Raw genomic sequence first — 12,422 nt, 5'->3', positions numbered from 1 at the left:
GTCCTCAGCACTACTGTAATTCTGCAGTGCTGAGGCTTCTCTTCACAGCATTATACCAGTATCAGTGTACTTACATGGCCAGATACCCAAATGTGCACAGCTGAAGAAGCAGGAATAAGAAGAAAGAACTGGAATTCCAGCAATTGAAAGAGTGCCAAGGTATTTCAATTACCTGACAATATCCTATGTTTGGATTTCTAAAAGCATAAGCTGTCAACACTCTCCTTAGAGCAGCAATACCCATCTCATTCTGGAAAGCAGGGTGTTCTGGGAGGGAGCGATGCAGATCCCTCTCTATCTCTTCTGTAGCAAGGTTATACTTCCCCATCGATCTCTCCACTAGGTCCTCATAATAGCCAGGATGAGTGGCCATTTCATTAATGGCTCCTGGGAGTGGGAGAATGGTATTAAAACCACAAGAAAAAGAAAGGCTTAGCAGATACAATATCTCAACATGATTATCTTCTGCTCTCCTTTCATCTCAAACATCAGTTTTAAAATCCAATACACACTTAGAAACAAATGTGAAACATTAGTTTTGTAAACGTGTTTTTTTTAAAAAGAGTATAATGCTTAAATGATCTTGCCTTCTCCTCTAGAGAGATTTTATATTAAGGTTTTGAAAAATAATAATAATAAAAAAATAAAGCTTCTCTTCTTCATCCAGGATGAAAGAGGAGGCATGAAAAAAAAAAAAAAGCTGTGCAATCACATGGTATCATGAGCTTCCTCTGCATCTGGCTGTGGGTTTGATTATCCTAAATAACTCAGAACATGCATCTGAGAAAGCTACTTGCCCTGAGGAGGGAGTAGATTATGTTTGGTTGCAGAAAGTACAGTATCTCAGCCAAAAGCGAGAGATAGGAACTCTTGAGGTCTGTTCCTTCTTCTGAAAATGTCTTTGTCATCTTGGGCATGGCACTTAGTCTGTTTTAGGGTTACTTATCACACACTCACAGGGTTGCTAAGAGATTTCACTGGCGACTTCACAACTTACCTGGAAATGACAGTCTCAGCAACAAAAGAAATCAAGTGCCAGCACACAGTAACGCACATTGAAAAAGACTGATTAGAACTATACCATGAAAACTAGTCCAAATTATTAGCCAGATGCAGGACAGATCTGTGCATCTTGTGTATATTGTCTGAAAACATCTGTTTAATGCCAAGCAGCAAAAAGATGATTTAAGATCAAACATTTTTAGCAACGAAATGGAAAACAAAACAAAAAGTCTCCTTATGACATCATATAAAGTCCTTGGTGTGCTCATATCTTTAGTGTTGTAGGTAGCTGTGGTAACTATCTCATGAAGGGATGGAGCTAGAGAAAGCATACAGGAAGCAGAAAGGTAAGAAGAAAACCTGTGGTATGGCCTGATTTCCATTTAAGTTGTAACACAATGAATAAAATCCTTCAGCTTTGAAAAGGCCTAAGGGGACACAGACGTAGAGATTCTTCAACAGCATAGAAAAGATGGATGTACAGAAAATATTTTCTCACTATTTTTCATATACTGGGAGCACAGCAACATGTTTAAATTTTGGAATTCCCTGCAAGACCTTATTGTGAAAGCCGAAAGACTAACTGGAAACGATTAAACAAATGCAAAGTAAGCTTGCTGGTAGTTTTTGAACATCTAGAAGCCCCTACACTGCTGACTTCTGGTAACAGAGTATACACTCTGCTTTTTTATATTCTTCCCTAGTTATCTGAGCTTTGTTTGAGAAAGGATGTCTTCTCATCTAGACAGAACTTGTCTAAACTGGTCTTGTGCCTGTTAACACACAGCCTTACTTGCTCCAAATATTTTTGTATGCTTATTAACTACACCCTTAAATACTTCTGAAATCCTCTCTCCCCTCATGCTTTTGCTTATATCCCACAGTCACGTTCTGAATTAATACTTACCTGAAAACAGAAGCCAAAGTTCCCCTCTCATGCTTTCTGGAATGCCTTTCAGCACAAGGTCTCTCGTCTTCTCGGTACGATACATACAGACTCCTTGGCCATATTCAGCAAAGTGAATCTTCCAGGCTTGTTCTTTCAAAAACTCTTTAGCCTAACAGCAATGAAAGACATGCATAAAGATGGGGCTTAGCATTTTTAATAGTGTTTGAAAGAGAAGTGCTAAAAGCCTGTAATGTTCTAACTTTCCAAGGGAGCAAGAAATAACATGGCTACAGTCCAATTCCCTTCTTAATGGGTTGCCTCCTCCCATTTCTTAATTTCTATTCCAGTATTCTAACTGTTAAAATAATACTATTAGAGCAGTGGTACTTGAGAACAGGCATACAAACTCTCACATGTGAAATGTTTTGTTTTTAAAAAAAAGATTGCCACTTGTAGAGACAGGTCTGTGGCAGACTGAAACTCTGCTGGGTCAAAAGGATGCATTTTAAAGATCACATAATTTAACAACTTTTTTCAGTCAGTACAGCACTCAGACATATTTTACCAGCTTGGGGTTGAACTCCTCAGGTGACCTCCGCCGATACATAGTCATTAAAGCTTGAGTTGCTGTTGGAATGCCATTGCCATTGAGATTGAACTGTCGCTCCCCTTCCGACTCAGAGCTGAGGCTTTTATGTGTGCTGGCAGAAATGATGCTATTTGATCTTGTGAACACCTGCAGAAATCAGTCATGAGCAACACAGGCATAGAGTTGAATCAGTCTGGACTTTTTCCTTTCTTTCCTTTCCTTTCTTTTTCTCTTCAAAGTTTCTGTATGCTAACAGCTAACTCAGACTGAACAAATTAAGTCACTCACATACAATCAGAGTAAGAACAAAGCATAATTTAAACCGGTATAAAATAATAAAACTAATTGCAGTTTCCTCAATTATTTTGCTCTCCTCACTTGAAAAAAAATTTGAGTTGAACACTGTCAGACTGTGATTTGGAAGAAATATATTTTGGAGAAAAAGGACTCTAACTTCTCAAACAGCTTTGAAAACTTTTACTACAGTCAAGATCTCATACAGCAATTCACATTACCTGCCTAAAATTGAAATTAGCAGTCATGCTTGTCTACATATGTAGTCATGTTACTAACTGTAATAATGATTGCAATTATTAATTTGTGCTTGTAATTCCACAGGTAGAGAAAGAAGTTCCACTTAGGGAAAAGGCAAGAAGTTTCAGCATTATGCATACATGCATATGTGCCCTGGAATGCAACTACAACACACAGATTATTACCTTACCACCAATAAAGCAAGTCAAAAACTGACTTTTCAGATTTATCTGGCCAGCAGGGTAGGGCTATTCATTGCAATACTAAGGTATGGTTTAGTACAGAGTTGGAACATGAGGTCTACCTACATAAAATCAAAATGATACAGCACAAAAACCTTGTCTGTTTCAAGACCTGAACTGCTAAATTTTGCTGGGTTAAACAGATCTGATGAGGCTGTGATATGAAGCACCTAAATTTACACATAAAACCTAAGAATTCAAACAGAAGCCTTGATATTCAGAGTGTCTGAGAAACATTCATCTAACCACAACTTTATAAACTATTTACTTTGCATAGGTAAATAGGAAAGAATTTCAGAACAGGACCACCGGTTGTCCAGAAGAAGATTGATTTTAGTTCAAATGTTCTGAAGTTCAGGAACAGTGTATTTATGATCTCATGCATCTTTCTCTGAAAAATCAAAGTATCCAATTCAGCAGTTTGACTTGCATTAAAATAGCTTTATATTAACTGTATTTTGTTTTGTTTTGTTTTTTAAATACTAAAATTGTACAATTATATTTTGACTTGGGTAAGTATTATTAAACAGTATTATTCAACTAACCAGATAGTTAACCATGCTATTTTTCAAAAAAGATACACTTTGATGTTAGAATGTGGCAGCAGGAGTTAAAGTAGCTCTTCCACTTCAACAGTGATTCTAACATGAAAAAGACATTCTAGTCATAACATTTTAACTGTACAGCTTAGGGAAAGCTAACAGCAGTACAAAGTACAAGAATTTCTCTGTACAATGGTATAGCACTTAAAGGTTTTTGTCTTCTGCCTTATCACACCAATTGAAACTCCCTTTTAGAAAACGATTCCTGTTCCCCTCCACATACCTCATCATCAGAGCTCATACAACTTCCAGAAATATTTTTTTCCAAGTATATTTTTGAAGTTGTTTGCTGCAGAAAATCTGAGATCCTCTGTACAAGAAAGTCTCGGTCTTTCAGGTTGGCAAACAGGAATGTCATTCTGTTTTTAGTGCTGATTGATAACGGGCTGGGCAACACACTGGAGCTGTCTGCTTTTTCCACTATTGTCACCTAGGAAGAAACAGTTAGCTACAGCTTAAGATTTTTAAGCAAGTTGCTTGGTTTAAGAAACTAAGTACAATAAACTCTTGTCCCTTCCTCTCCTATATCAACTGAGCATGAACATTCCTCTACTGGGAAGCAGGGTATGGATTCAACTGCTGACAAATCTGAGGATGAAGACTGTCATCCCCATACAACTGGCTTCTACACATTCTCCAGCAAAACTCCTTTGCACTGCTTAGTCTATTTTCCTCAGGCTTTGTTTTCAAAGTAAACTTACTTGCTTACTTTTAATTGCTAACATATATGAATATATATGTATTTTTTTTTTTAAGTAACACTCCTGTTCTACTATGTTATAGCTGCATACTCTAATAACAACTGTTACTGCAACTCCATTTTCATGACACATAGAAACCTGCAACTAAGGGAACTCACATAGAAACCTGCAACGAAGGGAAACTAACCCCATACCTTTCCTTACAAAGGAAGGCATCCAATCTGTGACATGAAGGTTCCTGTTTGACCTTCAGTTGTTAGCGGTCTGGTCGCTAATCTAAGTGAACTCCAGCCTGTAAATAGTACTCACATTGCAATCTACCAAATACAGGGCACAAGTTCCCTGAACGTTTAGTAAAGCGTTTACACCAAGAAATCTCAGGGAAGAATCATACACTATGAACAAATTCTGTAACAGCTGTGTGTTCTAAGCATTACCAATTATTAGCCTTAAAAACAAATTAATCCAGTTTGTGCAGTTCATACTTTGAAGAAAACAAGGCATAATTCAAAGCACTTTTAACTTCTATGGCTTTAAACAATTTCCCAGGCAACAATAACTGTCTTACTGCCTTTGGAATAGAAGAGGGCACATTTCGGCTTACCCGAAGTATCTTTTCTTCTGACTTTTTTTTTTTAAATTTAAAGTAGGGATCAATGGTGAGACATTAGTGGGGTAATATTCACATTTCTCTAGCTAAAAGGATAAGATAACTGTTTTTCACACATTTCCTGTGAAGATATAATTTAAAGACCTCAATGAAAAGCTCAGGTCCTAAATCACTTTTCTGTCCTGTCAACTTCCATTTATTTTTCTCTTAACTGCAAATACGTTAGTTCTTCATGGACTTTAAGGACCTTCACCAACAGCACAATTAGCTAAAGAGTGTTCCTATGCTGTTTTTCTATTTCACTTTAAAACTGTTTGAGCATAATCGGCACAAAAAGAAGAATTTAAAGAGGCATGGGACAAGCATTATGGCAAGCATGCTCTGCTATAACGAGAGCTGAAAACTGCTTATTGCCTATTCAAGTAGAGACACACAAGTATCTGAAGTGCTGATCTTGGAGCCTGCACGTACTCACGTACTAGGAGCAGTGAATAGTGCAGGCAGCTGCTGAAAAATCTTTTCCAATCATAATTTCTTAATCAATGCTTTGTTATTGCCTCATCTGTCAAAACATCTCCAGGATGTTCCAGAACACTGGAATTAGGGTCTGAACCAATGCTTTAATTAAATAGAAAGCTCCCCTTATAACTATTAACGGTACTGCTCTGTTGTTCCAATGGCTGGCATTATTCTGCGCGTTACCATTCTCCTTGCTGGTGCTGAGACTTTACCCGTTCAGAAGAAAAACACTTATTCCTTCAATTATTTATTAAAGCTTTGAACCCCATGCTACTGCAGCTGTGATTATCAAAAATAGCATGATTATCAAAAATAGTTCTTGAATTTGTATCCAGGGAAAGAGGTCCAGTTAAATGCAGACCTTATTCCCCTTCTCTAACACTCAAAGGACTGTTGCTCCCTTGGAATTCCAGACAAATAGCACAATCATAACTAAGTGTCTCCCCTCAAGTAACCAAGGTCACTGCAACACACCTTGGAGAAGCTGTACTTCAAGGTTTCCAAACAAATACTATTTGTTTTTACTCCTAATGACATATGGAAAAAAAGTGTTTTAAATATGCCATGGTTCTTCAGATAAACTGAACTGTCCTCGTTTACATGAGCTCTGCAATTATTCCCAAGACTTTACGCATTTTTCCATCAAACCACAAAGCAAATCAATCATACAAAATCTCCCCAGTACATCTCATTTTGTTGCCTCAAACTTTAATTATTTTTACTGAACACGTATTTTAAGCAAACAATTTTTAAAAGGGCAGCACAAAAGCATTTCTTAAATGCTGGCAAATATTTTCCATATACAGGAAGAAATGACTGCAAGTTTGTCTGCATGAAGAGACAATACAATTCATTAGTATTATAAGTCTTTACATCTGACAGAAGCAAATTTTATCTGATCGATTCTTTAATAGAAGTTCCACTCATCTATCTAGGAAGTCTTATCGTCCCTCTCTACGAGACACAAAAAATATACCATAGAAACATAAATAACAAATGATGTGAGAGAAAGAAGTATGGGGAAAAAAACTAGGATGAAATTTCCAATACAGTATTGCTTTATTTTTTGCCTTATCAGTCTACATATACAAGTATTTACCTCTCGAAGAGGGATAATAAGGCTGCACAAGTTCTCTTCTTTACTAGTAAAGCAAATGTAGTTTGTAGAAACAAACATCTGACCCAAAATATGCATTTTGTTGAATGGAGTCCACAGAGTACAGTCTGTATGTCCATCTAATTTCTCATCTTTGGGAAGTCGAAACAATGCACGGTATCTCTCACTCTTTGCTCTGGCATCAAGATCCCTAAAAAAAACAACCACACACAACAAAAAACACACCACAAAAAGCTGCCTTCTGTTTTAAGGCAGCTGTACATAATACATCTTAAGGTGTATTTTTATACAAGCCATTGCAAGTTACCTACAACATACAAGTTGGTTAAACACTGAGCATACAATACATGGTAGAAATTGTTTGTAAAGGATGTATAATCTCCCCTGCTGGAAGATTTTAAGACTACATGAAAAAAATATCTGCCACAAATGACTTGGATACAATGACCCTGAATTCTCTGAGGGAACAGACCAGGTGATTTTTTGGTGTTTGGTCCTATTTTCTGCAAGTGCACACAGTGAATCCAGCAATAGGATGCAAGGCAATGGCCTTAAGTTGCGCCAGGGGAGGTTTAGACCGGATATCAGTAAGAATTTATTCATGGAAAGGCAGGTTATGAATTGGAACGGGCTGCCCTGGTAGACCGGAGTTGCCATCCATGGAGGTATTTAGGAGACTTGTGGATGTGCTGTTTAGGGAAATGATCTAGCAGTAGATTTGGAGTGTTAGGTGTATGGTTAGACTTGATGTTCTTAAGAGTCTTTTCCAACCTAAATGATTTTACAATTATAAAAAAAAATTCAAGAGATCACATAATATTATGCAAAAAAAAAAATGTTTCTTTGATGTGGATTTATGAACACAATGGAATCCTTAGGGCTAGAGTCTGTTACTAATTTCAAGATTTAGTCATGCTAATGCAATCAGTGCAGAACACTGAACAGCAATGGGTCTGTACTACAAAACATTAGACAAACCAAAGTGATCAAATGCATGTCAGATATCACCAAGTAATGAGAACTATTGACAAAATCTGACTACAGCCTGTTATATGCTGATCATGTTAGTGAACCATACAATGAAAAAATTAACAAGAAACTATTAAATTGCAGTATGATATCCATAGAAAGAAGTAGATTCCAGACTATATTTCATGCCCTAGAAATTCATTTCATTGCTTGTAGCTTGACTACTTTAAGTAAGTTCTAGATGGAATTCATCATCTAGAGTAATTTTTTAATTGCAGTTATAGGGCCAAGTATGAATGTTAGGCATGTTTCTTAAAGAAGCCTTACAACAGGTAGCTAATGCAGCCAGTGTCAAGAGATGCATAAAAGCTTCTGAACAAGCGAGAATGTGACTCAAATGTGTCTCATTTTGCATATTTGCATATTTTTCTGTTCCTACTTCAACAAGAGACTAATTAATGACACCTAAATACTTCCTCACCTTTTGTCATCACCTAGAATCAATCATTTCTTTTTGGAATAACACTATGTAGCAACAACATTAGAAAACTTCTAAACAAAATGTTGTAAGTAAAAGGAATAAGAAGAAGGAAATTACTAAGAGCCAGTGCTACCTACCGTTTCAGTGCAGATACTTTTTTGGGGGATTTCTTTTTTAGCTTGGGTAATGACCTGTCTTGTTCAAACCCTTCATTGTCCAAAAGTTGTCGCATAGCAATATTGGCAAGCTGTTCCATTAGTTTAAATGTCTCATTGATATTAAGGAATACTGAGAAAAAGTGTTCACTGGACCTTGTGCTCACTTTGATCATATCGGGGAAGAGCAAAGTAGCATTCTTCTCAAGTTGAGTAATATCAACCCAGCGGATAACTAACTTTGCTGAACAGAAGCAAACAAAAAAGACTCAGTGAAAAAAATAGCATATTCAAAAGCATTTATCTTCCATTTTCTATAAAATGGATTCAACTCAAATTTTATTGCATCTTAAAAAGCTGGGAGGACAGCACAAATAGGCACAGCTTGTATAAACAAACTATGATCACCTGACACACAGTACATAAGAGTTTAAATGCCATTTAGTCCTGTACAGAATATCACACATAAGCACTACAAAGCTAGCTGGGCTAACATAACTTATCACTGTTACAGTACTTGCTCATGCTCTGATATCCTCTTTCCTAAGAAAGCAAGGAAATGTAGTCTGAACACATCAGACAGGCTTCTCACTACTCCACAATACAATTAACTGTTTCACAGTTTGTTTATCACTTACAAAAGTATTTTGTAAAAGCCCTAATTTAATCAAAATATTGCATCCCACTTCATTAAAAAAATCAAGGACAAGAATCATGAAAGAGTTTGTGTATATAAGATCAGTCTGTTCAAGGATGATAGATTTAATATTGCCAATGTCTAGGCATTTAGTCAGACTTTCCTACTACACAGACTGCTCAAGCAAATGCTGCCCAATGTTGTTTCATAGGTATTTGTCTTTTATAGTATTGCACAGATGTCATACTCAATATGTTTGGGAGAGAATTAGGTTTTTATTTCATGTCACAGCGTACAACCACAAGCATTTAGGAATCCTTCTAACAATACTACAACAATCAGGATACAACGCAGTATTAAAAAAAGTTCAAACCTCTGTGCAAGAAGCTAAGTATTTCCCCTATGTGCACCTCCAATTTGTCAAAACACTGGCTGAAGTTTAAAAGATTTGTACAGTTTATCACCTGGATCCTCTAGTGTTTTATTTTTATACATCAAAATATTTCAAACATTACAGCAATGACATCCCAAGTGGGTCAACAAGCTAACAGCAACAAACTACAGAAGACTTCCTAACAATTCTTAGATGCACAGACATTTCACTGCAAAACTTACCTTCTCTTCCCATGAGGAAAGAATAAAAGCAAAGGTGATTAATGCTGAGATACACCCAGCCCTGACGGGGCACTTTCCCCTTCCAGTAACTGCAGGAGTAGTAGTTCACTAGTTTCTCCTCTTCTGGCATCCCAAATAGCTTGTGAAACTTCACTATGGCTTCCTTAAATTTTTCTGTATCATCATCCTCCTTGATGCCATTGATTTTGTTGTACTCAGCAATGATGCCCTAGAAGGTAGCGAAAAGACGTACATAGCACGTTAGGTGCTATAGGGTACCAGATATCCTTATTACCATCGCTGTCAGGGGCAAAAGCCACAAGAGTTAACTGTGATGTCAAAGTATTTCACTTATCCTTCTGCCTATATAGTTATTTACCTTATTCAAGGCTGTCTTCTGATTACCTTGCTTCCCACCATGCCTATGCCGGAAGTAATCAAACATCAACCACTTAGCTGCTTTACTAGAATCCTGTTTAAAATTAACAAATTTATCTCTAATCCTAACTACTCTTCAAAGCACCTGTGATTTGTCAACTTTTCCCCTTTCACATAAACATGTTCCTTGAAGAGATGGGGATAGGATTTCACTAGATTTTTTTTTTCTAAAAAGACGGAAAAAAGAATCTGTTTTAAAAGTTATTTGATATTTTTCCTCATGAATAATCCCCTTTAGGATCTTGAGCAGAAGAAAGTAGAAGAAAAGAAATATTAGATTAGGATAACCATCAGGATGGAAAACCATTCACACTTCTAGGTGCAGAAGATCTTAATCAAATCTGAAGTGGCAGCAGTCCAGTGAAAACGACTACAGTTGTTTCTGTGCTATATATTGAAGTTCTGCTCTACTCACTTATTTTCCTTTTTTTTTTTTTTTTAATTGCCCTCTATGTTAGAGATAAAAAGAAAAGATACTGCTTGCCTTCAAATAGGTCCATTTACATGGAAAGTGTAATACAAGACAGCAAACCATCATTCATTTGTTGGACAAATTTTTAATGTTCTATAAAGTATGAAAATATTCTACAAGTCTAAAAAGTAACAATTTCCTAAAAGGATTACATTTCACAAATGACTTCTAGCATAAGTTGTTTCCATGAGTATCTATAGTCCTCATACCTGATCAAGTAGTAAAACAAACTACCAACTATGGAATTCTTAAAACAGTTGACCTACTACCTGAAATTATAAAAGAGGAATTTAACAAGGCCAATGCTTAAAAATACACAAAAATTAAGTACAGTGATTTTACTTACAATCAATCTTTTACCAAACTACTTATTTTTATGCAGTTCTTAGTGTGAATGAAGTACGTTTATCAGCATAGCTATTTTCTCTCCTATAAGGAGGAAAAGATATACTGGTAAATCCAAAACAATCAACATCTCCCAACACTACCACAAATGCCAATGCTAAGGGATTTAACTGCACAGAAGAGAAGGTATTACACAATACACACACATAAAAAGAAGTCAAAGCTTTGCAATGAAAGTTACTCAGAAAACTTAAGACAGAAACAACAGTGAGATTAATTTTTATAATGCTTTCATGCTCACAGCCCTGTACATAATATTGTTTTTATTGTACTGCTGTAGTAATGTGCACTAATGCCAATTTCCTTTATACTTACTAACATGTTGCTATTTGGAATCTGGTTTAGCTTTCAAAAATATGGAGCAGCCTTGGAAATACTAAGCCAAATTTCTTTAGAACTTGTAATAGTCTTCCGTCCACAATCACATCTATCATTAGCAATATTTACAATAATATAGCTACCTGTATTTTTCCTCTGACAAATGTATTTATGTCATTCTCATTTTCAAAGATAGAAAGAGTTTGCAACAAATTCTGTTCAAGCCATTCCCAGTGTTCAGTGATTTCCTTCCTTGAGCAACCTGTATATAAAACAAACAAACAAAAAATCACAAAATAAGAAATCAATGTCTATGTTCTCTTAATAAATAAATAAATGGCTTAAATAAAACTTGCCAGTAACTACAGTTGCCATGTAACAGATGCTGTATCCTTGGAAATTACAAAATTCTCCCCTATGGTCCTCTAACTTCATAGTAAGTAGATGGCAATCTTCAAGATATTCTGACAAGCACAAACTGCCTATGTGAGTATCATGACCAAGAAAATCCTAAATTTAGAATTCCAAACATAGTAACGACACTGTGCTGCGCAGCATCACACTGAAGAGTTGGCAAAGGTATTACTCACATCTATTGGGAACTGACAAAAAACAACTGTTGTGTATTCTACATTTGGTTCTTAATTCCTCAACACTACATACGAATACAAACTACAAACCAATGATGAAATTACAACAGCAATGCTCAAAAGGACCGTTTTTCTATTATTTTTCCATTCTAAGTCTGTTATGATGGCTCTTCCTCAAAAGAAGGGTGCTGAAAGAACTCCAAGAAAGCTATTTCTTTTTAGGGATGGGGGGATTGTCAGAGGTAGCTTATTTTTCATGGTGAAAGAATAAACTAAACTTCATTTTTTCTCAGCAAACCAAAAGGGGCCAAATGAGATCTCTTTGATACTGAGGAAGCAATATATATGTAGTCTGTAAAGGAGTTCTGAACAAGAATGAAAAAGCTTCTGGCATGAGCTAGAACTAACACATGCCAATTTTTACTTCTTTTTTTTTTTTTTTTCCTTGAGATGTGATTTTAATAAATATAACTTCCATTTTGTCTTTGTTCTCAACAACTTGCAGAATAAAGTTGTTGGTGCTCTTCAGTACCTCTC

General features: G+C 36.1%; 1 protein-coding gene across 3 annotated transcripts in view; it reads right to left on the bottom strand.

The window, feature by feature from the left end:
• TBC1D9 (TBC1 domain family member 9) overlaps positions 1-12,422 on the bottom strand; it is a 54,434-nt gene that overhangs the window by 18,248 nt on the left and 23,764 nt on the right. For all 3 annotated transcript variants that reach the window (XM_032187549.1, XM_032187547.1, XM_032187548.1), the window contains exons 3-10: positions 11,439-11,557; positions 9,663-9,891; positions 8,393-8,654; positions 6,788-6,995; positions 4,082-4,288; positions 2,457-2,627; positions 1,910-2,060; positions 173-387 (exon numbers count right to left, since the gene is read on the bottom strand). In XM_032187549.1, coding sequence (XP_032043440.1) covers positions 173-387; positions 1,910-2,060; positions 2,457-2,627; positions 4,082-4,288; positions 6,788-6,995; positions 8,393-8,654; positions 9,663-9,891; positions 11,439-11,557 — 1,562 coding nt within the window. The remainder of the gene's footprint in view (positions 1-172; positions 388-1,909; positions 2,061-2,456; positions 2,628-4,081; positions 4,289-6,787; positions 6,996-8,392; positions 8,655-9,662; positions 9,892-11,438; positions 11,558-12,422) is intronic.

This window comes from Aythya fuligula, chromosome 4 (genome assembly GCF_009819795.1).
Source record: "Aythya fuligula isolate bAytFul2 chromosome 4, bAytFul2.pri, whole genome shotgun sequence".
In the NCBI taxonomy this organism is placed as follows: Eukaryota; Metazoa; Chordata; class Aves; order Anseriformes; family Anatidae; genus Aythya; species Aythya fuligula.
Note: the sequence above shows the minus strand (reverse complement) of the source record. Positions and strands in the feature narration are given on the sequence as shown.